This window comes from Actinia tenebrosa, unplaced genomic scaffold (assembly GCF_029948245.1).
Source record: "Actinia tenebrosa isolate PJP-AT-01 unplaced genomic scaffold, QUT_ActTen_1.0 PGA_scaffold15__27_contigs__length_11533743, whole genome shotgun sequence".
NCBI classification, from domain to species: domain Eukaryota; kingdom Metazoa; phylum Cnidaria; class Anthozoa; order Actiniaria; family Actiniidae; genus Actinia; species Actinia tenebrosa.
In genome coordinates, this window is record NW_028292575.1 from 6,450,732 (window position 1) to 6,476,199 (window position 25,468).

The window sequence follows — 25,468 nt, forward strand, 5'->3', positions numbered from 1 at the left end:
TATATTGTCTCTACTTCTAGATAGGATCTTCACAAAAAGTCTTTTTTTATGATAAGATTTTTTAAAATTGAGTTTATTCCCGTTGCCTATTGCTTATCAAAGCAAGGTTTAGCCTCTCTCTCCACCCTTCCATTTTTGCAATATGAAGGAATTTTTTTTGAAAAATCTATTTAGATCTAAATTTAAAAGTCATTCACATATTAAAATTTTTTCCAAGGCCATTATTTCAATATTCTTTCATCCATTTATATCATTTCCATTTAATGTTCCAATGCTTGGGCTACCTGTGATGAATTATATTTATGATGTCACTTGTTACGTAACAAATTACTGGATTCAAAATGGCGGCGAGGACAGTCATAGGAGCTACAGTGAAGGCTGTCAGTAGACAAGGAAAATTTGCTGCAAGGAAGGCTGCTTTAACACTGGTGAGTGCACAATTCATCGAAGAGTTATATATTATTCGAATTCTTAATACAGAATGATTTTAAATTGGTGTGGAAAGAATATTGGATAGTGAACATGAACGCATTCGATGTTGTTTATATGAAAATAATATTTTTGGGTACGTATTTTCGCTATTTATATGTAATAATAACCCGTATTTTTTGCAAAAAAATTATCGTTTTGCAATTAACTTTGGTGATCCTTTTAAGTAGTCTTAAATTTAAGAGTATAATGTTAAATCTTTGTGACTAAAATCAAGGAAATCTCCAATGAAATAAAAAAATTATCATCTGTTCGAGTACAGGTATATTATACGCAGATACTTTCAAACCAGAGAACGGTTTTAATACCACCAAATCCTTTAAAGGGTGTTGTTGAATTCTAGAATTATACTGTAAAATATTAATTATCGTTAGATTTCTGTTAGTTTTTATTGCAGCTTAATTTTGGTACAGTAAAGAGAACATATTCTTGGGGAGCATGTTACGTCATAGCCATGTTAGATGCTTGTATAAAGCACTCCTAATAAGCTTATCTTGTTTGATCAACCAAGATGGCATCTTTTTCATTGTTATTTATAATTTAAGAGATTTTGAGTCACCTAGTTGCCCCCCAAGAGTTGGGGCGTATCCCCACAAGTATCACTAATCCCCTAGATAAGATGCTTGTCAACAGGAGACTAACCCCTAGTATAATGTAATGTGTATCCAAATAATTTCCAATGCCCACAGTGTAATGAATACTTGTGAATGCAGCTAAATTTTGACTCTTGACATGTTTTGTAATTAGATGCAATCATATTCTTCTGTTTTCCTAAAAATATTCACTTTTACTTTAAAAAGGGGGGGGGGGGTGGAAATCCACCCAATCCACCCCCCCTGTATCCACCCCTGGTGCTGCAAATATACCATGTCACTGCTGTATTCATAGGCTCAGTCCTTGGTCCTGCAATTATATACGAGTAGAATTCGCTTATATTAATGGTCCCAATTAATATGATGGATGGAAGACAATAAGAGAAAATGTTGGAATTTCACCCAAAAATGGTTGACAATAAGCAAAAAGCATTCTAGTACACATCTGTGAATCTATTATTGCTTAATACAAATCTAGCGAAAGAGTATTGTGATAAAATGAGATATTTTTTAAATATTTGATTCGTTCTTTGGCATAATAAAACATCCGTTTTATGGTCCCAATTAATATGATGGATGGAAGACAAAAAGAGAAACTGTTGGAATTTCACCCAAAAATGGTTGAAAATAAGCAAAAAGCATTCTAGTACACATCTGTGAATATATTATTGCTTGATACAAATCTAGCGAAAGAGTATTGTGAGAAAATGAAATATTTTTTAAATATTCGTTTGGCATTATTATGTTCACTGGGTGTAAAGCGTTGTGTGACACTACCCTAATGATGTCTGCTTAAGAGGTATTTAAAAAAACTGGGAAGTAGTGCAGAAGACACGATTGTGGGAGAGGGAAGAGACTTGGAGAGGAGAAGAGGAAGCTTCGATCTTACTTTCCTCGTACTTCTTGCCTAGAACCGCTACAGACTAGACGGCCGGATTCGTACTTGATGAAGCAGCAAAAAAAGGTATCAGTGGCGGATCTAGGGGTAGTGCGAAGGGGTCCCCTGCACCCGTTTTTTTAATTATTATTATTTTTACCGGTTTTTTTTTTTTTTTTTTTTTTTTTGGTAAGGTTTGAATTTTTGGATATCAAGAACAATATCGTCTGTACATTTTAATTAAAAAGATTACAGAAGTTTTGGGTTGTGTCCTGTTGTTATAGCTTGTTTTTGGCGTCGTACTGGTAATTTGCGAACCTCCAGTATTCCACACAGATCGAGCCATCGACCCGACCAACTGCATGGACTAACTGTGTCTAAATGCACGCATGTGCAGTCTAGGTCTTGTCAGCACTCATATAGTAAAAGCAAAGAAGTGGAAACTCTGGACCCCGTTTAAAAAAATCCTGGATCCGCCACTGAGTATACAGCTCTTATCAGTGACTTTCAAAAAAAACTCGTTCAAAGAACTCTTTTTCTAACTAAGTTCGTTCTAAGACCTCTTCTCTTAACTTGCGATCGAGGCTTAGGGGTCAGTCATTTCTTATCGGTATTTTTAGAAAGGGAATGCAGAATCTGGTTGATTCCTTGGGATAAGACCTGTTGCTGTGATAAACACTGAGCAAAAAATTGTGCCATCTTGATTTCGTGTTGTCGATTTGCCTCAGCCTGCTCCTTCTGAAAGCCCACGAACATCCTTTCCCTCCTCTCTTCAGCATCCAACAAGTGCTTGATAATCTCCACGTAACGGTCGCTCTCAGATTTGCATACACGACTGATAGGGTTGATACCAGGGGATAAACTCGGTCCAACTTCGTTAATTCTTTCGTTCGAGCCGTCAAGTCTCATAGCTTTTCGTGGTGGACTTTCCGAGGTCGAGTCTTCGCTTCTCGCCCGAGTAAGTCGTTGAAATGTCTGTCCATCCCTAGATGTAGCCGTATTATTATTTGGCACCCTCACTATTACTATTGGATCGACTCTTGGGATCTCGCTGCTTAGGATATCGTTTGGCGGTTTGTTTATGCGAGGTTGAGCCGTTTCTACTCGTTCTGTTTCAAAACTTTCAGGTCTATTCAACGCTGACACGATGTTTCGTTTCTTTGTCGCAGCGTGCGAGTCTTTGTCTACATGCGACTCGCCATTTTGTAGCGAGCCGTTTTCAATCACCATAGAAGGCCTCTGTCTTGGCTCATCTTTATTTACATTCTGGTAGACTGAAAACACAGGATCGAGAAGTTTATACCAGCCGGGGATTTTCATTTCTTCGGCCTGCAGCCCGTAGTTTAGTTTGCTTTGAATAATTTTCCATTCTCGCTTCAACCATTTATATTTAGCTCGAAGTTGAGGCACAGAGAACGTCGCTTCTTCGTCATTGTCTCGAAAACTTTGATCTATCTTGACTAACTCTTCCTCCAGACTTGTTTGAATTTCTCGAAAGAGCTTTTCATTTGAAGACTTTTTCACCGCTAAGTTTTCAAGTTCTTCCGCCCAGGACGATTGCTCTCCGTCTTTAGAAGATCGAAGAGAGAGTACCGCAGCGAATAAGTCCGTCTGTTGCTCGCTCCATTTCTTGACGACTTTATTCGTTCGTCTTCCATCTATAACATCGACATGAACCTGTGAAATTCCTTCAAACGTCGCCATAATCATATGACAAATTAAATATGTTGTTTTGCTCCAGAAGGCTATGTTTTACAATATTTTGATCGTGTAAACTTCGCTTAAACGTCTAGAGTTTTTGGCACAGACGATAACCCGACTAGAGTTTCATAAGTGTCGAAAGATGAATTATTCGTCTGGAAACGCGATACAGCTCATTAGCATATATCACTTAAGCGATTCTGAAGTGAGTCAGACAAAATCCGTAAAAAATAAAATCAAGCTCGTTCGATCTTGGATTTGTATTTTTTTGCCGAGTAAAAAGAAAATACAAAAATACCAAATAAAGTGGCATGCCATAGCAAAGTTTTGTAGGTCTACGAAATCTACCGAGATTTACTGAACTTAGGCTGCGTTCATAATGTATGGCAGAAGGGGGGGGGGGGGGGGGGGGGGTGCTGGTGAAAATTTGAAATGTCCAGAATAATTCTTAATACCCCCCTTAAAGTCATGCAAAAGGGCATGCGATCCCCCAGATGCAAGGCTTGTAGCTTCTTCCAACAATTGTGCATCCCCCCCCCCCCATTTTTCTGATAAAAATTTGCTCATCCCCCCTTTTTCCTAACAAAATTTTCCAGACCCCCCTCAATTTCACCTGCCCCCCTCCCCCCTCTGCCAAACATTATAAACGCAGCCCTACTAATTTGTGCAAATTTGTGCAATTTCTTCTAACGTTTTTCATGGATATATGGTTGAAAACTACTACTTCTGATATAATGTATATTTTTTAAATAGACAAAAAGGAAAAATAATTGATATTGAATGCAAATTATTATTTTTAGTATTACAATAAGTGTTTCTATTCCACTTTTAACTTCTATGAATTTCTTGACCGAAGCTCAAACTTTATGCATTCCAAGACTGTGCAGGTTTCATACCTTTTATGCCTGGCTGCGCTATACCTAATTCTTTAACTAAGATTAGATGGTATATAATTTCCGAGTTTTTGATTGATTTCAGAGAGAATTTGCTTCTCACTATATTTGCTCTAGCGAAACTGTATTGTATTTCATGGTATGTCATGAACTTATCCATGTGGGTGCTTTACTCCTCACCTAAAACCAGAGGGCTGCTACACAAGCTATGGAAGCTTGAGACTCCTCCCCTTGCCCTTCCCCACCCCCCTTGCCCTTCCCAATGGGTTTTAATAGCTGTCATTACTGCTTTCTTATATATTAAATTTTACTTTTTGATCTCAGACACCATCAGCTGTACAGAAAATTAAGTCGCTAATGTCTACAAATTCAGATGCAGTAAGTACTGAAAAATCAGTTTTGGTTCGACTTAGCTTGAGCTTTGAGTTACCGAGGGTTTGAGTTATTGGGATTCTACTCTATGCACATAAGCATGACCCAGATGCTAAACCTTTGCATGCATGAAGTTGTTAGAGAGCCTCTGGCTATAACAATATGCTTGTCCATAGGTTGGTCTTAGAGTTGGAGTACGACAAAGAGGGTGCAATGGTTTGTCATATGCCTTGGAATTTGCCAAAGAAAAAGGCAAATTTGATGAAATTGTAACACAAGATGGTGAGTGAAACTGACTGCTGGTAATCAATGGTAGAGATTGTATTCCTCATCACAGGAGTCTAGTATGGTGGTAATGGTTCAGGCATGTAGGCTGGGGGCATTCAGGTGGTGTGGACGCACCTCCCTAAACAGAGAGTTTTGGGGTTTTTTTAAGACTGATGTGATAGAGAAATGATGTTTTGCCTGCAACAGTAGTCCATTACTGCTTACATTCATGGTTCGAGTGTCCTTGCTGCAAGAGCCACTGGGTTACTATTTCTCTTATTTCATTCTTTAATCTTTTTTGCAGGTGTCAAAGTGTTGATTGATTCTAAAGCCCAGTTATCATTACTAGGAACAGAAATGGACTTTGTTGAAAACAAACTTTCAAGTGAATTTGTATTTCATAATCCAAACATCAAAGGAACATGTGGATGTGGAGAAAGCTTCAATGTTTGACCTTCAACATAGCAAGATAAAACGATACAATACACCCATTCAGCTTGAGCGTTATGTTTTCCCAGCAGACCTCATATCATTTCCTAGAGTACAATTTCCTTGTTTAATGGTTGTACATGAGAAGACACTTGAATATGGATACAACTCAAAGAATTGTATTCTCAAGAGAATGACATGTGGTCTGTAATGGGAAAACATTCAACCAAAGCTGAAAGGGTCTATTATTGGTTCGTTGTTCGATCTCTTACTTCAAGACAATATCAACATGTGTATTTTATTACCAACAATTGTTTTGGTTGTCTCACAGCTTGAGGTCGTCACTAGAGGTGTTTCCTCACAAAACAACAAATTACCACAAGGATGCAGATGCATCATACTCGGACTTCATTAATAATTAATATTTTGTGTATGAAAATTACATGTATATAGACTTCCTTTGTGAGTTGTTGCTTTTGTCCATCAGATTTTCAAGAAGATCCTATCTTACTTCTTATGAGAATTGAAATGAAATGTCAAAACATTTAGCACTGTTATATATTTATCTGAGAGCCTGCATCTTGCACATTAAGAGGAAGGAATAGACTTTCAGATGGTGTCATTCTCTTAAGAATGATTTTTTGTGTTTGATTTGTACTCATTTTCATGTGTCTTCTCATGCACAACTGTTGAACAGAGAAATAATACCCCAAGTACTAAATCACACCTCTGAAAGCTATTTGAAGATATGCTGTAGGATTATAATAAATACAGTCCTAATACTGAGCTCTACTTTTTGCTGTAGCAAATATTTCAAGACATTACATGCATAGTATTAAGTCTCAGTTAGTACACAATAAATGAGTTGAAAGGCATTGCCCTGTGAAAAAGCACCTTCATTAAAGAAACAAGCTTGTTTTCTCAATCAATATACTTTTTTAATTTGTATGCAAATTGCTCATTTCAGATCACATGACATTTCCTTGAGAATTTTTCTTTTATTCTCGACTTTCACATCCCCATAATGCATTGCATTTTTGGGGGGTAACTGATCAAAAAACTGTCCCAAATTGAAAGGTTTCTTAATAATTGAATTTATACTATACCTGCTTTTATCTGTACAATACTGATTATCAGCTTATTCCAAGTTATTTTTGCGTGTACAGATCATCAAGAGTTTTGGTCTTACAGAAAATGTATTGACTTACGAAAAAATTTTTAAAATTTACCTTAAACGTCTTCAAGCTTCTATCTTTTTCTGTTTTTTTACTTCTTCATTTTATCTTTGGATACCAAACAAGGTATTTTCAACATTGTTTGATCAGCCTTCAGCAAAATAAGTGGGTTTTTACCCTCTGGTTACCCCCAAAGATGCAAAGGATTATGGGGATGTGAAAGTTGAGAATGACGAACATGTTAAAATATTTACACATGAAAGAATCAACTCCCAAGAGTGGCATCACATGGTTTAAAATGTGGAGAAAAGTAGAGCTAAAAAGGTACATTCCATGAAAGTGAGCTTTTTTCTTTGTCACACAGCACTGATGTAAATTAATACTCACTGTATTATAAAATCATAAAAAAATAAAGAATGATAATTTCTAATAAAGGTAAATACTAAAATAAAATGAAAACATATATATTAATTTGAGTAGCAATTACCCATCACTGTCATTAAGGATTTTAAGGGGGGAGGCCTTGGTGAATTTGTACAACACTATATCAAGTCATCACTCCCAGGACTCCAACTACAATTCCTACTAGGACGTGAACTTTACATTTTAAGCATTTGTTTTTAATATCATTTTTATACTTTTCCCCCCACGTAGCCTCACATTCAAGTGCTTCAGGATGAGGTTATACTGGGATATAGAGGATATTACATGGGCGCACGGAGATACGAAAATTTATCTTTGAGTGTTGAAAAGATCTCAGTTCGCAGCGAACATGTGAAAATAACGTTATATTCACATGTAAAAATATCAGTTTTTTGAAAAGGAGAAATATAGGTATTTTATGGATAATAATTATCCATAAAATACCTATATTATTATTATATGATAAAGGTTTTAATTCTCATGGAAATCAGAAATGTAACTCCAAGTGATCAAAGTCCTCTTGCAGCTTTAAGTCACATCTGTCAACACTTTGAATGTAACTGTTATTTTCAAACAGGCAACAATCGCTATTATGAACATACAGATACCAGCACATTAGACAATTTCCAAGATTTGAGAGTGCTGTTAAAAGTATTGCATTCTCAGATGCACAACAAAAGCAAGTCTTCATCACTTTATGAAAAACATTTTTCTCACACTTTTTTAACTTTACTGGATAAATTAGATTTAATTAATTGCAGGTCTGTGGAAATTCAAAAACATTCGTTACTTAAAGACTGCGAACACAACATGATTAACCACATCCCTAACCACCAACAGATATAGCATGCTCGAACTATTGTACTAGCTCCTCGTGGGTTGGAAGGTTCTCCATCCCTTTCCGGAGTGTCGATGCCGAGATGCTTCCTCGGTCCCTCCTTCTGTTCCTCTCGTGTAAAGCTATTCTCACCATACAGAGTAGATTTCCAGTTTTCTCCACAACGGCCAATTTTGCTCCTCAACAACCAAGTACTTTCTATCACTTCTGTTTTGTTTATCCCACATATATGACACTGCCCAACCCAACCAGTCACAGAAGCACCATCATTCCATACCACAAAAAATGCAAAAGTACTGTTCATGTCACCTCTTGTGCCTATTCCAAAAATCATTGAATGGGTACTCCCTGCCGCACCCTTTTCTCTTTCAACTGCTGTGCGGTACTCACCTACAATAACACCATTAAAATCTTGTTTAATAATCATTTCTGAGCCGACACTATTATACCAGGTACCAACAATATCACATGGTTGCCTTGGCTTGAAAATAATAGCATGAGAATTTGTATCAATGGCAGGTAGAGAAGGAGGATTTTTGTTTGGTTTGCGAGGGCCACTAAGCTGCTCATAACGTGTGAAGGTGTCACGACCTATTCTTGTAGATTTCCACTTGTCGATGCAGATGTCTACTTGAGATCGCAGCAGCCAGGATGTCAAAAACTTTTCATGCCCATCTTCACATACAACACATTGAGCAGTCCATGATGTTGTTGACGACCCATTGTTCCAAACAACAGCAAAAGCAAAGGTTGTGCCAGGCTTGTTGTATGGGGCAGCACCTAGTTACCAAGGAAACAACAGGTTTAATTGGTGTTGCAGAATGTATTGTATTCTGGGTTAGGGGTCAGTGTATTGCAGGGTATTGTTTAGCTCCAAACTCATTGTTCTCGTCTATTGTTTTATTGTCTTCATGGCTCAGGTGCCCTGCAACACCAAGAAAAAGTTGAAACAACCAAATGCAAAAATCTTCAGTATTGCAGTGTTACTTTAATAGCCATTCCTGAATTGACTTAAATGGACAAAAACAATGCAGTGGATTGAAGTTGGAGTTGTCACAGTAGTAATTGTTTTCGTGCATTTACAATATTCAATATTCAAAAAAACGAAGCACAGTAAACAGAGGGTGGGAGGTCATTTGCAGTATCGGCCATTCAAGTTTGGAACACTCTTCCCGTTGATATTAAGTCTAAACCTAGTGTTAATAGTTTTAAGTCAGCCCTTCAGGATTACTATTTTAAGGAACAGAAATATATAAATCATTTTAGCCCTTATTGAATTATATTATTTGTAATATATTTACGCCTGATTGCCGGGTTTTTTTTGTTTTTTGTTTCGTATATTTATTTACAGTTTTATAGTTTATGTTTCATAGTTTTGTAATTTTATAGTTTTATAGTTTTATAGATTTATAGTTTTTTATATTGTAATGTAGTTTAATATTTAAGGTGAGGGCCACAAGTTTATAAGTGTCATCACTTTTTAGTGTTTACCCTCTTTAAATAAAGTCTATCTATCTATCTATCTATCTATCTATCTATCTATCTAGTAAAACAAGAGAAAAACTATTAGACTGTACTAGACTAATTATTAGTCTACTACAGTCTAATATAGTTTTTCTCTTGTTTTACTGTACTTCGTCTCCTTGAATATCACTGCCTTATCATTTCATCTTTATTTCTAAGGCCAAATAAAATCACTCAATCACACTAAAATCTCCTCACGTGGTATGTATGAAAACCAGCGAATTAAACACTTGCTACACGTGGGCTTAAATTATAGAAAACGTTTAAAATATTTAAATCAAATGCGAAATCTTAGTCAGGAAATTAGCTACGTCGAAATTTCGTAATTCATTTTGAAATCTATTTTTGAAACCTGTTTTTAACGTTAAATAGAGGTTAGTTTGTGTGCTTACCTAAGAGAATTGAGTGTGTTTTACTACCAGCCGATCCTTCAGACCTTTCAACTGCTGTCCGATACTCCCCGATCAATTTTCCATCGTTTGAATGCTTCAAAAAGATTTCTGACCCAAGCTGGTTGTACCAGAAGCCGTCTAGATTGTTACATTTATCTGTTAATGCTGTAGAAAGGATCGCTAGGATAATAAAAATGGAAAACATTCTTTTTGCTACAGAAACAGCACAGCACGTGTCACCTTCAGCAGAGTTCGCGCAATATGCAAATGAGGTATATGTAACGCTGGATTTGTCATGCGTAATGAAATACACAGGGAGCCCAGCTAGCATTGTTTATGGTTAACCTTGAAAGGGAAAGTCGGTACCTGAAAATAGCCTGTGCGCACACGCTTCTCACCCCTCCCCTCTTCTGGGAAAAAACGGGGAGGGAGGGGGAGTGGGGAGGAGAGAGGGAGGGGAGGGGGGATTCACCCCTCCTTCTCTCCTCCCCACTCCCCCATTTACGTTTTTAGTGAAAACATTCTGTTCTCAGTTCTGAATACAATTAGTTTGTCCTTATAAATACTACTTGCTTGGTCAATACTCTATATTTATGTGTCTTTTATTTTGACCGACTAAGGCTCAGGTCAAACGTCGAACTTCACATGAGCCGAACCTAATTGAAACAATGGATAACAAAGCGCACTTCTTTGGTGTGATAAAGTTCGGCTCATGTGAAGTTTGTAGACACCACTAAAGTACACCTAAACTTAGTGTGAAATGGTAAACTTTACTTCATGTTTGACGTCGTACATAAAACGTATCGAGCCCGAGGGGGGGGGGGGGGGGGTACTACCACCCCAACTTGGGTAGGGGTGTGCCGCCAGGACCTCAAAACCCTGACCCTATCCCAGACCTAAGATTTTGATTTTACATACCCTACCCAGACTAAAACTAAGAATTGTACACCCTATCCCAGACTAAAAGACGGAAAAGACGGCTTATATTCAATAGATTGCAATCAATATTTACCAACGTTTTCATTGTTTTTGTGCCGTCAGAAAGCGTAGTCTATTTGCCAGACAAAAACCACCAAATCGTTATTAACCCTATCCCAGGCTAAAACGACCAAATCTTAACCCTATCCCAGACAAAAATGATACCCTATCCCAGACAAAATGTCAAAAAATGATACCCTAACCCAGACCCAAAAGCCCAAAAACCATACCCTATAGGGCGGCACATACCCGTATAGCAAATATAGGGAGTACCCCCCCCCCCCCCCCCGGGGTATCGAGCAAGACTAAATCTCCCAGTAACCCCTTGCGGGGATTGGGTCTCCACAGGGAGCCCAAAGTCCATTACAAGTTCGACGTTTGATCCGAGCCTTCGTCGACCTTTTTGCGTTAAATCCCCGGTCTCGCCGCGTTAATTCCCCTGCCCTGTCCCGGAGGTCGGGGGTGGGGATTTAAATGTGGCTGAATGTAATTTAGTCTAAGTTAAAATCGAGTCAAGCTTGTGCTTTCCTCAGCGGTATTCGACCTAGAGCTCATCGATTTGCGGGGTGCCCTAACGGTCTCAGGGTCAGCTGGCAGAGTTCACAGTTTAGTAGGTAGGTAGGTAAAAACTTATTTAAACACGCTTGCCCCGTCAACTAAAGCTGATTTCCACAAGGGGCGTGTGGATAAATATTACAATGAAAAGCTAATACTATTTTATATTCTAATCAATAATAATAATAAATAAATAAATAGTAATAAAAATAAAATAAATATAACTGTTAATAAAGCTACAATAATACATAGTAGATTAAGTAATAATTTATAGATACTAAGAGATAGATAGAGTGTGAGTGGCAATTTCAGATTTGAATTTGGCCAGTGATTTGCAAATTCTTAAATTTTCTGGTATGGAGTTCCAGACTTTTGCCCCATCATAAGAAAAACTTCTTTTACCAAACTCTGTTTTAGGGAGAGGTAACTGCAATGAGGTATACTAGAGCCCCTTAAGTCGTAATTTGTAACGCCTTTGTTTTTGTAAAGAGATCTACAAGACAGTTAGGGGCCATTCCGTTAAGTACTTTGTACGTGTGCTTGGCCTTTGTTTTCTCTCTTTGGTTTTTGAGAGGTTCCCAGCCCAGAGCTTTCAAAGCTTCCTGGTGGGGAGTTTTATTACTCATATAAGAAATTACTCTTGCAGATCTGTTTTGTAATTTCTGAAGACGTTTAGCGTGACCTTCACCAAGGGTGTCCCATACCTCACTACAGTAGTTAAAGTGCGGCTGTACTATAGCATTATGTATGCCAATCAGAGTTTCCCTGTCCACGAAGTCTCTTATTTTTCTAATGGCTCCTATACCCGACGTAACTTTTTTAACTATGCTATCAACATGCTCATCCCAAGACAAAAACTGGTCAATCTCCAAACCAAGAACCTTACTTTGGGTAACTTGTTTTATGGAATCTTGACCGATCTCTACATTAGGCTGAGCAGTGATAGTACGCAAGTTATAGTGAGACCCAATTAGCAGAAATTCGGTTTTCGCTACATTAAGGCTCAATTTGTTAGCTAACAACCAGTTCTTAACGCACTCAAGGTCACAATTCATGGCAGTCTCAACTACCTCTATTGATCTACCAGTTGCTGTCAGATTAGTATCATCAGCAAACATACGTGGCATTGTTTGCCTTAGACACTCTGGTAAATCATTTATGTACAAGAGGAAGAAAAGCGGGCCAAGAATGGAACCCTGAGGAATTCCGCAGTGCAGTTGTGTTTGCCAATTTGTCCCCCCCCCCCCCCCTCCCGCCTTTAGTGTGGGTTAATGCGGTAAGGGTAGCTTCAGGACCCAGTTGTTCAAAGCCCGATTAGTGCTAATCCTTGGTTAACTCTTAATAAGACCTATAGAAAGATATAACTAGCTAAAAACTAGTGTGAGCGGCGTCGGTGTTTATAATGAAACAGTAATGATGAAAAAACTTACTGACGTTTCGGACGCTAGTCCTTCGTCGGAGTAAAAGAGACGAAGGACTAGCGTCCGAAACGTCAGTAAGTTTTTTCATCTTTTCACGGTGTATGAATTTACCTTTTCATTAAGACCTATAGATTTAATCCTGGATTAGCGCTAATCCAGCTTTGAACAACCCGGCCCAGGTGAGTATACTCCACTGAGGGGATCAGTGTGACGGGTACCTGGTCAGATGTGGCCCGGTTGCCATGGTTACGTCCATGGAAGGGCGTGGTCAGACGAGGCCTCCACTGTCCGGTACCCAACCCCAAACTTCTCATCGACGGTGAGTTTTAGTTGACTAGTGCATTAGGGATCGAAATTACAAGTAAAAGTATATTTTCCCCTAATCGAGCTTGAATTTTGTTCGGCTAACACTTCTTAACAATGACTGACTCAGGATAAATTTGAAAGAACGCGTGACGGAGTGAAGGGTTTGGAATGTGCCAGTAAGCAACTTTTTCAAAATGGGATTATGTTTACTTGTGATTCTGATTATTTGAGTGAAGCTGCAATGCGTGACCAACTCACGGATAAAAATGGAGTAAACGTGAGACTAAAACAGTATGGAACGTGCCATCCGAAGATTTTTGTTTTTCAAATTCTTCGATTGCACGTTACGTTATCACAGCCTCTCGGGGGAGCATTGGTGCCATTCAACAAAAGATTTCTTATAAGCATGCATTATTAACGGCACCACAATGAGCCATGCTTTTGTCTTTTAACTCTCTTGGGAATGCTTGCAACCTATCAATAATGGAAAGTTTCTGAGGAGTCACTAATTCATGACATTTTCTTTTGCTATGATAAGTCGATGATCGAGAAGGCCTGCTTTTTCTTGCCAATAATAGCCAATGACGTGGCCTCAGGTGAATTTTAAATGCATCTCATTTACATTTTCTGCTGATTTTGGGGATCCTTATCTTTATGCAAAAAGCAGTCTTTCTTTGCTTAGTAACGTTGTTATCAGAAATGGTCAATTATTTCCTTTGTCGGCGAACTTTCATTTTAAGAAGGGGATGATTCCCTGAGAATGCAGGATAAACACAGGGGGCAAGCCAGGGATCCCCGGAAAGCCCCGTTTGTTTCTGCCTTATTTGGGTGACAAGCGAGCTGAAAATAATAAAGACTTGTACAAAGTCCAGGTCAAGTGTCACGCATTTCTATCAGAGATAATAGAGGGGAACTTCTATATTTAAAATTGCTGTATCATTCGTGTCAAGCGCTATTGTAGGGAAAGCTCTGTGTCGGTTCAGGTACTCCTCATTGAAATGTGAATTAAAAGTTTCTAATTGCTGACAATGGGACAAAGATTCTCGACAATTAATTGGAGTAAGTTGGACGACAGCACACTCGAGGAACAGAAAGCCTTCCTATCCGAATGGGCAGAAAAATTCAAAGTCGATCCCGTTTCCGCTATCGGTCGAAATATAAATGTTACTAGAAAGGGGATCATCTTATAGCATACAGAATTATTGGATATACGCACCATATGATCTGTACCAAAGTGCAAGGAGATAGCATCATGGTTATTGAGTACAGAAGACGTAATACCTTAGAACTATCGGCCGAGGAAGTACTAGTCGATCTGGAAAAACTGGCTGAGGTACAGGAAATCTTGCTCACATTTGAGCAACTAAAAAATATGAAGGTAAATAAACTATAATATGGTTATGAATCCTGTAATATGTGGATTGCTTACTGGAAAACTTTACTGCGTAATGGTCTTATATCACCCTTAGACCGGTTTCTCCCTCCTTGACTAACCGAACTCAGAGGAAAGCGGAAGTAAAGAATCAGATACGGCGTTTATGATAGCGTTTAATTTGCAAACATGGTCACTTTTCGTGCGGTTTACGGGTGTTTGAAACGATCGAATAGGGATAAATATAGTTGTTTCTGCTTACCTTCAGTTCATGCGAAATAGTAAGTAACTTTTTGCTTCTGAACTTTTTTCAATGAGGTCAGCCATTTGGAAGTGTGGCGTTTAAAATTCTTTGAAGCATTTTCCTTACTTATGCTTTGCCTTCGAGTTAGAACAGTCTGGCGCTGAAACAGCTGTAAAAAAGTCATTATTAGCATGAATATCACTTTGAGTATCAATTTTGATTTAACCACATGTTTATGTTAGTTATACATAGTTTTTGCTGCATGCTTTTCTCAGAAAAAAAAAACAAAAAAAAACTAGAATTAAATTCAATCCACTTTTCTCACTTTTCTCTTTGTGGGCTTCCTTTATGCTGTCATATATTATGATTCGATTGGGGTCCCTGTGCATTCAAAATGGCGCCACAACAACACGAGTAACGTATTTTAATATAGTTTATAAATTTGTGGCTTTTGGTACATGAAAAGTTTACGCTGTTCTTCCCACTGAGATTCAAAGTAATCTCTAATTTTCTAAAACATGGAGCTACACAATTTTCATCCAACTTCGTGAGTAACAAAGCCTCAGGTTACAGTCTGTCGTTTCGCATTTTACGACATCTTTAAAATGCGAATAAATGCGAAATGACGGTTTCGCATTTTAAAGATCTGTAAAATGCGAAATCCTCGTTTCGCATTTTATTGTGTCGTTTCGTTTCGTTTCGTTCCGTGGTTTATTGTAAGCCAGTTTATTAAAATGCCACGGGTTTCAGATAAAGCGAAAGTGAAAAGTGAAAGCAGTTTCTTGGTCTGGACTTATCCCTGATATTATCTAGGCCGGTGGGGATATTTACTCGTTCGCAGCTAAGTGTTCGTGAATCCCCTTCTTTGACCTTTCTTTGACCGAGATTTTCTTGAAAATACCGGAAATAGCAGCATATTTGAGAATGTATAGTGTGGCATCTGGGATATTGTTATTATCATTTTTATTTTTGTTATTATAAATGTTATTGTCATTACATTCCTTTGTCATTATCATTATATTGCCATTGTCAGATTGCCAATGCCATTTTCTTCGTCACTGATTTCATTGTCATTTCCATTGCCATTACATTGTCATTGCCATTGCCATTTTCGCTGCTAACATTGCCATTGCCATCAGCATTAACATTTTTGCCACTACATGTTATTGCCATTTCTGCGATTGCCCATTGCTATCAACATTAACATTGCCATTATATTGTCATTATCACTGCCAATGCTGGCATTGCGATTGTCATCAACATAATAACATTGCCATTACATGTTATTGCCATTGTCATTGCTGCGATTGCCATTGTTGCCACTGCCATTCTCATCAGTTTTCATTTGATGAATGTGTAGGTACAAAAGAAAGTGTGGCCAAACAAGCTTAAGCGATTTGACGCAAATGAGATTGTAAGGAGAGCCAAGTCACGAGTAGGCAAGAAAAAGTACAATGTATTGACCAACAACTGCGAACATTTTGTTGTGTGGTGCATATGTGGGCTAAAGGTCAGTCTTCAAGTGACAACCAGGTGCTTTTGGGGAAAAGAGTCGTTGAAATTGCTGTGCTCTACGATCAGAGAATGTGGGATTCTGGCAGGAAGCTTGGGTTTGGGTTATGGTTTGTTATTGCTCAAAGTCCTTGACAATGTATCAGATAAAATTTTTATTAAGATTTTAAGTGGGCCTGAAAATGCCGCCTTTAATGTTGGTATCGCCATTGCACTTGTCATTAAATTATCTTTATGTTGTTACGAAATAAGGAAAGCTCTTGATGAAAGGAAAAGTGAAGAAATTCTAACTGACAATGACCTGGATGCTAAAATCGTAGAGATTGTTACTAAAGCATGGTTTCATTGGCAGCTGAGCTTTGCAGGGTTTTTTGCTGGCTTACCGTATGGTCTCATTGGTAGTTTAGTAGGAGTGATCGTTGGTATTATTACTGGAACTTATTTTGGGGTTATTGCCAAGTGGTACTGTTGGTCAGGACCGCTCACGGTACAAGCTAACGGAATCTTTAAATAACGATCTTATAGTACCCAAGATCAAACATAAGACCTTTGGTGGAAGATCTTTTGCATTTGCTGGAGCCAGTCTGTGGAACACTTTACCAAAAGAATTTAAAGTGCATATGACACGAAAAAATATTAATGTTAAAAATGTGTATTTTATTGGCATTAATAAGAATATCACATTTGAATTTGTTTCAAAAACATATTTCTCTAGAAATTCAAGAAAATTTAGCACAAGTTGTGACGTCATTTTGTTTACAAGTCTCCAGATTTAGTTGCAAATACACGAAATATGTTTGAATGTAGAATCTTAATTTCAGGTAGTACACTTTTCAGTTCCCCAACATTTGAAGAGTACTACGTAAGCTATCAAATGAAGCTGAATAGAATATGCCTTTTGTTGTTATTTTATACGAATTACAATTTATATTTTGTGCATTACTACCCAATCTAGAGTACGTGTCAACAAAATGACGTCACAAGTTTGGCTAACTTTTCTTACATATCTCAAGAAATAAGCTTTTGAAACAAATTTTATTACCATATATTCATTATTATTAACAAACTATACATTTTAGACGATGAAATGTTTTCGTGTCATATACACTTTAAAACATGTACTAATTTTGATCACTTTAAAAAACTCTTAAAAACATTTCTGTTCCTCGGATATGCTATTAATATAGTTTATAGTGTAGCATTTTTGATAAAATATGTAATGTCATAACTTTCAGACCTCTTTTAGACCTCTTGCTATTTCATACTATTTTAGTTTTACTACAATAGGGGAAGGTTGTCAATTGGGACGCAAGTCCTGTATCCTCCTCCTGTCACGTTTTATCATAATAACCTACTTCTTTTTTTTTTTTTTTTTTACTATTTTATTAGATAACATATTGTACCTCAGGTTGTAAATAGTGACGAATAAACTAAACTAAACTAAACTAAACTATAATTTTTCACCTTCTTAGTTTTTTTTTTGTATACATTTATCATTATTATTATTATTATTATCATCATTATGTTTTTCCTAGTTGTTAAGCGCTACAGAGTTAATGTATATAGCGCTATAGCAATTTAATGAATTATTATTATTATTATTATTATTATTATTATTAATCTTTATTTTTACTCTTCTGATTCTACCAAGTGTTCTAATCCACTTTAGTAGACCCTAATTCCATTGTTTTCTTTTGTTAGTTTAGTTTAGTTTAGTTTAGTTTATTCGTCACTATTTACAACCTGAGGTACAATATGTTATCTAATAAATTAAGTGAACTAAACATAGTTATGTAGAGATAAAAAGGGGAGGAAAAAAAAAAAGAAGTAGGTTATTATGATAAAACGTGACAGGAGGAGGATACAGGACTTGCGTCCCAATTGACAACCTTCCCCTATTGTAGTAAAACGGAAAAAAAAAAAAAAAATTTCTAGGAAGTACTTCTTATTTTGCATTATGAAGAAGAAAAAAAAAAAATAGTATGAAATAGCAAGAGTGAAGAGGTCTAAAAGTTATGACATTACATATTTTATCAAAAATGCTACACTATGCTATATATTTTATAATGAGTTACTGAGGTGGCTGATATGATGATAATTTCTGGTCATAGTGTTCAGAAATTAACTTTTTAAATTTCGCCAAGGACATTGGCGTGGTTTTCAGCTCAGTTGGTAGGCTGTTCCATAGTGTCTATTTAACTATTACACGTTCACTAGTAATTTTTATTTCACGGGTTTTAAGATGTCTTCACTCTACTACCGTGATGTCTATTGATAGTAACCAAGAGAAAATGAACTAAGAGAAGGAATTCCTCCTATATAGCCTTGTAACTATCATGTGCACCGTTTGATGCTATTTTTAAACCATTTGTTTTTCTGCACGCGCATTTACTGCGCGCGCTCTACGCTGTTTGCTTACGTTTTGGGGTTTTTTCCATTATTTCGACTCTGCCCTGGATATGAATGTGCACGTCGAAAGCTTGGCAAATACGACAAGAAATTGAAGTAGTAATTTGTTCAACTTTCTGGAGTATTTTTACATTTATTTTCAAAAGCTTTCGACCTCCATCTTCATCTTGAGGGCAGATTTGAACATTTGAACATTAGAAAAGCACAAGAAAACGTTAGCAAACAGCGTAGAGCGCGCGCGTACTATGCGCGTGCAGAAAATCAAACGATCAAATAAATGATATCATTGGATGATATTTTTAGAATAGATTCTAAAAACAGCATCAAAGTGTGCACATGATGGGGCACGGGGATTCCTTCTCTTAGTTCATATTCTCTTGTAGTAACCAAATGAGCTGTCAGTGAAATTCACTTAACGCCGACGTTGCAACAGTTAATTATAAATGACACGTCATCGGAGATTGGCTATTTCTTTAGTAAGTCTCACTTGTGCGCTAGTATGATCTATGTGATGTCTATAACGTAGAACCAAGTTAATTTAACGATGGGACAGGGTATATCCAAAAGTCAATGGGCCACGCTAGAACACAGTTCACTGAAAGAACTGAAAAATCTTTTTTCTTCTTGGGGGAAAAAAATTAATAGAAAATATGTCACCTCTGCAAGGAGGAACGTCAAGAAAGGTGATCATCTTGAGGTACATCGATATGGGTATGATCATCACTTCATCTGCACTGAGAAACGAACAGACGGAATCACGGTGATTGAATATGGCGGTCCACACTTCGAACTGTCCGTTAGCGAAGTCCTAGCACTCGATGTTGAAAAACTAGCGAAAGTGCATGAAAAGGAATATCCATTTGAACAACTGGAGAAGGAAAAGATATTAAAATTGATACGCATAACTATGCTCCACTGTTGAGTGATATTGGTTTAGATAATTAGGAGAATGGTATTTGGAAAATACATTTTAACACTTGATTTGTAGCAATGCGTGTCTTGTAATCAACATTGTAATTAAATTAATTTTATCGTAACATCGATTTTTCCAAAGTACCATCGAAAACAATAGTAAAAATCCAAAATATCTGGGGATAGTGCTTTTCTTCGTTATGCTAATCGTAATATAAACAAAGAAGCGCAGACACTAAGGGGAATCCCCTTTCGTCAGTAGTCCTTAACGAAGTTGCTTTACGCTGCAAAATAAAATACCATAAGTGCAACCATGTGACTCAAACTCCCTTTGATATAAATAACGATGAAACAACCGCCATGTCTCTTGAAAAATATTCGTAAAGCTTTCCTTTCTTACAGCGGGTTACAGTAGGTTCTAGCAACGGTCAATCAAGGCGTTTCCATGACATTCAATGGCACGTTTACTTAAAAACGTATTTTTTCATGAAAACACTTTGATTGACGTTCACTGAAACCCTATTTTGAGAGACTGAAAATAGAGGTTTTGCCCCATCACGTGCCCCCGCACATAATACAGCTTGGGCTGCCTGTGTTTAGATGGCAGAACAATAAAATTCCTTTACTCTTGGGAATTTAATTCTTTCTCATGTAAAACGATTGTATTGCTCTTGCCATCTAACATGGCTGCCGTCACGTGGTGGTGCAAAACCTCTATTGTGCGATTTGGCGCGTTTGGAAAGCGCTGTTATGCAATTTCAATACCTGCACATCGTGAATTTGGTATTCTCGACTTTCACATCCCCATAATCCTTTGCGTCTTTGGGGGGTAACCAGAGGGTAAAAACCCACTTATTTCGCTGAAGGCTGATCAGACAATGTTGAAAATACCTTCTTTGGTATCCAAAGATAAAATGAAGAAGTAAAAAACAGAAAAAGATAGAAGCTTGAAGACGTTTAAGGTAAATTTTAAACATTTTTTCGTAAGTCAATACATTTTCTGTAAGACCAAAACTCTTCATGATCTGTACACGCAAAAATAACTTGGAATAAGCTGATAATCAGTATTGTACAGATAAAAGCAGGTATAGCATAAATTCAATTAAGAAACCTTTCAATTTGGGACAGTTTTTTTGATCAGTTACCCCCCAAAAACGCAATGCATTATGGGGATGTGAAAGTCGAGAATTAAAAGAGCTAGTCCCAATAAAGATGTTGTGTTTTTTTAACCCATGAATTGATCCAATCATCCTAGTAATATCGATGGTTTTCTATACTGAATACACGTAGGTTATGAAAATTGTGTGGCCTAGGAAGCTGAGAAGGTACAACCGAAGAGAGTCTGTCAGGAGAGCCAGGACAAAAATAGGAGAAAACAAGTACCACTGCTTGACCAATAACTGTGAGCACTTCATCATGTGGTGCATATTTGGGATCAAAATCAGTCTTCAACTGCAGACTTGGCACAAATGGGCAAGAGAATGTGTCAACTCATTATGTGTTGTTGGCAAGGAGTCATTTGCCCAGGCATCCGGCCGTTTGGTACCGTTTTTGTTAAAAGTGCTCGCCAATGCATCAGATGAGATAGCACTTGGGATTTTGAGCCAGAAATATGCTCCATTTATCATTGGCGTTGCTATCGGTGCGGCTATCGAGACAGGCCTAGTCATTTATGAAATCAAAAAAGCTTTTGATCAGAAAGAAAGTGGAGACCTGACCGAAAAACTCTTCTACGCTGAAGTTATTACGATCATTGCCAAATCGGTGTTCCGTTTGGGACTAGGCGCTGCAGGGTCAGCGGTTGGCTTGGCGTATGGCGGTCCCTGGGGTAGTTTAGCTGGAGGTGCCTTGGGTGCAATTGCTGGAAATCTTCTTGGTAAACTCTTTGGATGGTGTATAAAATATATTCAATCAGATAGCGACTTGGAACAGGAAAACTTCAATTAGCGGTAGACAGGTGACATCTGGTTGAACTTAACAAATAAAGACGAAGAGGGAAAATAACGACTGTGAAGATGATAGGTAGAATGAGACACATTAGATGTAACTACTAAGCATTCAACAGTGATAAACTTTTGGTCCTGCTATAACGTCCGTAGATAAGACGGGGCCATCATTTTCTTATGACGTTGTCATTTGAGCCACGGCGCGAAAGTCAAACCATTTGCAGTTGTTCTCAGAACAGCACAGATATTTGAGACCCTAAAACCTGATTTTCAATTGCGACGGAAATGAAACGGAGTCGCATTCGGAGCCAAAAGCAACTTATGACGAAGTGAAAACCAGAAAACGGAGTCGGAGTGGAGTTAGAAGCGTGTCGAAATCGGAAGGATCGGAAGGTTTCCTTTTTGCTTGTTTTGCAGCGAGAAATTCTTATCACGCATCAAACTGAAGCTCAACGGCCTAAGCCAGTCACTGGTGCACCAATAGACTTTTTTAGCTTAAAGAATCAAACTGATGTTCAACGAACTAAGCCAGTCACTGGCCAGTGCACCAATCGACCATTTTAGATTGCGTATGCAAATCAAATTGTCCATTTCAGATCACATTACAATCAACTCCCAAGAGTGGGATCACATGGTCTAAAATGTGCACAACAAACAACGAAGCTAAAGAGGTGGCTATTCTCAAGGGCGGATCCAGCCAAAATTTTAAGGGGGGAGGGGGCTGATTGAGTTTCTTCCGTCAACAGAACGAAAAACAATATAAAAAAGCATCGTTTTTTTCTGCTGAAGGGGGGGGGGGGCTTCAGCCCCCCTTTGCCCCCCCCCTGGATCCGCCCTTGATTCTAGATGGCAGCCCTGCCATCACTCTAATAGCTCTTGCTAGCCAAAATGCAATAAATTACAGCATCACCGTTTCATTTATGCTCGCGTTTGTTCTTCCTGTGCCAAAGAATGCTCATTCAAACATAAGCCGCACAATGAAGAAGCATGTGTCTAGATGTACATAAGCTTAATGGGGAGTCCCCTACCACTACCTGAAGTTCAAGATTTGACCCCGCCAAGACAAAACTACATCACCATGTAAGGAACCGTTCTGAAGACTGAGACAAAGCTTTACTCGGTTAGCGTAGTAGCAATGGAAAACAACGGAATCCTGCGTCGCTGCCCTACGACAATAGATTGGGAGAAGATCGAAAGAAGTTCACCCGAAGAGCAGATAGAATTCTTCTCCGAATGGAAGGACAAGTTTGAAGTTGAACTGGTTTCCTCTGGTGGTAAAAATGTGAAAAAAGGTGACCACCTCGCGATTGAAAGATACAAAATTCTCCCGAATGGCAGTCCACTATATACCCATCATGCGATTTGTACTAGTATTCACCGAGATACCAAAATGATTACTCTATCCGAGTATGCCGGGAATATCTCAGGTATACTAGATGTACATCAATCCGGCTTGAAAAGTCTTGCAAAGATAAAGAATAATGAGTACAATGCTGCTGATTTAGAAGAGAAAATGGTAAGTCCATTGCTTAGAAATATTAGTGTCATTCGATTCTCCGGCAATCCTTAGTCTTAATAGTTATTCCAATGTCATTTTTGATTCATTTTTCGGTTCGTCTGTGGTTAATTTTCAAAACAGAGTAGAGAAAAAGCGTCGAAAATACGCATCCGTGAGCACACACACACAGATACACACACACATGACCTTATTGAAAGGCAGACATCAAACGAACTTTTAAAATGCGGCGTGGCTGAAAAATGAGTCTGAAATACATGTATTCAAAGGTTATAAGTATATAATCCTATTAAGACTATTGGAATTGATTCAAATCAACAACAAGAAAATCTTAAGAATAAGCTACTTCGATGTACTCATTTTCCTCGTTTTTTTCTAGCTTTATCTCTGCTGTCGTCAATAGGGGTCAACCTCGTTAATTTATTCACAGACAACATATGAGAGTGAAAGCGCGCCAAAACAACGAATCTGCTCCATTTGTGAGGGGGAAGGGGCGGTGGATGAATGCCTTAGTAACTGTCATGCAATCGAGTATTGGTGCGTGACAATGTAATGAAATTGTCATGCAATTTCTAATACTGGTTTGTCATTTTATCACGTAGCTTGTTTATTGTATTTTTACTTAAAGGCTTACAAAGTCATTTGGCCGAAAGAGTTGAGAAGATATGGAGTCAAAAAGGTAACCAAACGAGCACCAAGAAGCGAAAAGATGAACAAACCTACGAACCCTTTGAAAAACAACTGCGAACACTTCGCAACCTGGTGCAAATGTGGCCTGAACATCAGCCTTCAAGCCCGACTGTGGTGTCTCTGGGCAAGAAAAATTGTCGACAAAATACTTGCTGGTGGAAATGCCATCATAGAAAGCATTGTGCCTGTATTGCTTAGGGTTTTAGCTACTGTTCCTAACAAAAGCGTGGCAGCATTTGCAAGCAAATCGTTTGCTGAATCACTAATGAGCAATCTGGTCGAGAAAGGCTTTATCAACGATACTGTTATCAGTAACATCAAGGAAATCTTTGACGAGTGGATGATGAAAAATGCTGACGAGCTACTTTATGAGAGGCTTGTGCGGATGATAAAGAAGACAGTTTCTAAGTTTGTGGAGGAGAGCTGCCGTACCGTAGGTTCGATGGCAGATTCAGTTTATCAGTCTGTTAAGAAAGGCTTTGGGTATGATAGTGTCGATGGTGTTGACTGCGTTGATGGTGATGATGGTGATGATGGATGTACTGAAGAGCTTTTTAATGAATTTATCGAATGGTGCAATGATGAATGAAATGAAGCAAGCCATGCAACTAATGATATCGTAGGGGTCAGACAAGGGGTAAAATTACAATATAGAGAATGAATGAGTGAATAAATAAATCAGTGAACGTGAATGTGTAGACACCACTCCACAAAGATGAATACAAATCGTTGTTCAAACGTAGATATAGTTTTATATATAATGCACAAGATGCACTATTATTTTGGAGAACCAGTAATGGAGTAATTCATTCGGAATAGTAGACTAGTTTCTATTCTATATTTGCATGCAGCTCAGTATAATTCTTTGAAATTAAAAGTAGAAAGATATATAGCTTACTTTGTCGTCTTTATCACCTTCAGTGAGACCCAGAAAACTCCAGATACGCAACATTTCTGGCATTCCAGCTTCTGTTGTCAAGAGCTTGTTACAAAAGTTTGAGTTTTAATATTAGTGACTTTGGCGAGTTTGTTTGACGGTCAAAGGGGGCCAGCGCGCACGAGGCCACAGAAATAATCTAATCTTTACATAGATAGGTAGCTTAACATCTTGTAATGAAGTTATAACTGAGAACAAATACAAATGCATCAGTAAGCATACCTTGAACACCTTGTCGTTGTATTCAGTTGTAACCTTTAGACCTTTGAGACCCGCTCGGTGCGTGTTGCATATTGGGAACGAAAATTTTCGCATACACAGCACGCTGGGACATCACAGGGAGCCCAAAGTCAGGGTGTTCAGGATCAGGATCAGGATTTTGCGTTGACCAAGACAAGGATCCCCCTCTAACAATATGTACATAAAACGAAACTTAAAATTTGTTACGGTGCAAAAACATATCGTAATGTTTTTTTACAGAGCTTGTAAGCTGTGACGTATTTCCGTGTACGACTGCTCACAAAAACTGCTAAAATAAAGTGGAAAAGTTCTCAATAATTTTTAAAACATCTAACTGAAATAATTATAAATTTGAAAAAAAATTATCATGTCATGAAGAAAAAGTGAGAAAAGTCTTTGAAGAACTCTTCTTTGTGGACCCGGAAGTCACTGTACTCTGCTGATTATTTTCTACAAA

At 37.9% G+C, this 25,468-nt stretch overlaps 5 protein-coding genes and 1 long non-coding RNA gene across 6 annotated transcripts; 3 read left to right on the forward strand and 3 right to left on the reverse strand.

The window, feature by feature from the left end:
- The first annotated feature begins 341 nt into the window (after positions 1 to 341).
- LOC116308377 (iron-sulfur cluster assembly 1 homolog, mitochondrial) lies at positions 342 to 6,550 on the forward strand. The gene is made up of 4 exons (XM_031718783.2): positions 342 to 428; positions 4,878 to 4,931; positions 5,102 to 5,207; positions 5,497 to 6,550. Exons 1-4 carry the CDS (start codon positions 342 to 344, stop codon positions 5,643 to 5,645), a joined length of 396 nt encoding a protein of 131 aa, XP_031574643.2. The 3' UTR covers positions 5,646 to 6,550.
- Positions 2,183 to 3,803, reverse strand: LOC116308376 (uncharacterized). Its single transcript, XM_031718782.2, has one exon. It carries the CDS (start codon positions 3,667 to 3,669, stop codon positions 2,557 to 2,559), a length of 1,113 nt encoding a protein of 370 aa, XP_031574642.1. The 5' UTR covers positions 3,670 to 3,803; the 3' UTR covers positions 2,183 to 2,556.
- An 844-nt stretch (positions 6,551 to 7,394) lies between the features above and the next one.
- Positions 7,395 to 10,311, reverse strand: LOC116308360 (uncharacterized). The gene is made up of 2 exons (XM_031718765.2): positions 9,974 to 10,311; positions 7,395 to 8,837 (listed from the first exon to the last, which is right to left on the reverse strand). Exons 1-2 carry the CDS (start codon positions 10,302 to 10,304, stop codon positions 7,993 to 7,995), a joined length of 1,176 nt encoding a protein of 391 aa, XP_031574625.2. The 5' UTR covers positions 10,305 to 10,311; the 3' UTR covers positions 7,395 to 7,992.
- Positions 10,312 to 14,452: 4,141 nt separating this feature from the next.
- Positions 14,453 to 17,724, forward strand: LOC116308362 (uncharacterized). Its single transcript, XM_031718767.2, has 2 exons — positions 14,453 to 14,611; positions 16,210 to 17,724. Exons 1-2 carry the CDS (start codon positions 14,453 to 14,455, stop codon positions 16,873 to 16,875), a joined length of 825 nt encoding a protein of 274 aa, XP_031574627.1. The 3' UTR covers positions 16,876 to 17,724.
- Positions 14,497 to 24,820, reverse strand: LOC116308364 (uncharacterized). The gene is made up of 3 exons (XR_004198501.2): positions 24,733 to 24,820; positions 14,868 to 15,018; positions 14,497 to 14,596 (listed from the first exon to the last, which is right to left on the reverse strand). It is a non-coding gene; the product is annotated as an uncharacterized LOC116308364 (long non-coding RNA).
- Positions 22,688 to 24,999, forward strand: LOC116308361 (uncharacterized). Its single transcript, XM_031718766.2, has 2 exons — positions 22,688 to 23,144; positions 23,773 to 24,999. Exons 1-2 carry the CDS (start codon positions 22,764 to 22,766, stop codon positions 24,421 to 24,423), a joined length of 1,032 nt encoding a protein of 343 aa, XP_031574626.2. The 5' UTR covers positions 22,688 to 22,763; the 3' UTR covers positions 24,424 to 24,999.
- Positions 25,000 to 25,468: the final 469 nt, after the last annotated feature.

Bases quoted from the DNA above. Each gene is read 5' to 3' on its own strand.
- LOC116308377 (XM_031718783.2), top strand. From the start codon at position 342: ATGGCGGCGAGGACAGTCATAGGAGCTACAGTGAAGGCTGTCAGTAGA. The intron at 4,932-5,101 runs GTAAGTACTGAA...GCTTGTCCATAG, and splicing joins TGTCTACAAATTCAGATGCA to GTTGGTCTTAGAGTTGGAGT. The intron at 5,208-5,496 runs GTGAGTGAAACT...TCTTTTTTGCAG, and splicing joins TGAAATTGTAACACAAGATG to GTGTCAAAGTGTTGATTGAT.
- LOC116308376 (XM_031718782.2), bottom strand. From the start codon at position 3,669: ATGATTATGGCGACGTTTGAAGGAATTTCACAGGTTCATGTCGATGTT.
- LOC116308360 (XM_031718765.2), bottom strand. From the start codon at position 10,304: ATGCTAGCTGGGCTCCCTGTGTATTTCATTACGCATGACAAATCCAGC. The intron at 8,838-9,973 runs GTAAGCACACAA...CTTGGTAACTAG, and splicing joins AACACACTCAATTCTCTTAG to GTGCTGCCCCATACAACAAG.
- LOC116308362 (XM_031718767.2), top strand. From the start codon at position 14,453: ATGATCTGTACCAAAGTGCAAGGAGATAGCATCATGGTTATTGAGTAC. The intron at 14,612-16,209 runs GTAAATAAACTA...ATGAATGTGTAG, and splicing joins AGCAACTAAAAAATATGAAG to GTACAAAAGAAAGTGTGGCC.
- LOC116308361 (XM_031718766.2), top strand. From the start codon at position 22,764: ATGGAAAACAACGGAATCCTGCGTCGCTGCCCTACGACAATAGATTGG. The intron at 23,145-23,772 runs GTAAGTCCATTG...TTTTACTTAAAG, and splicing joins CTGATTTAGAAGAGAAAATG to GCTTACAAAGTCATTTGGCC.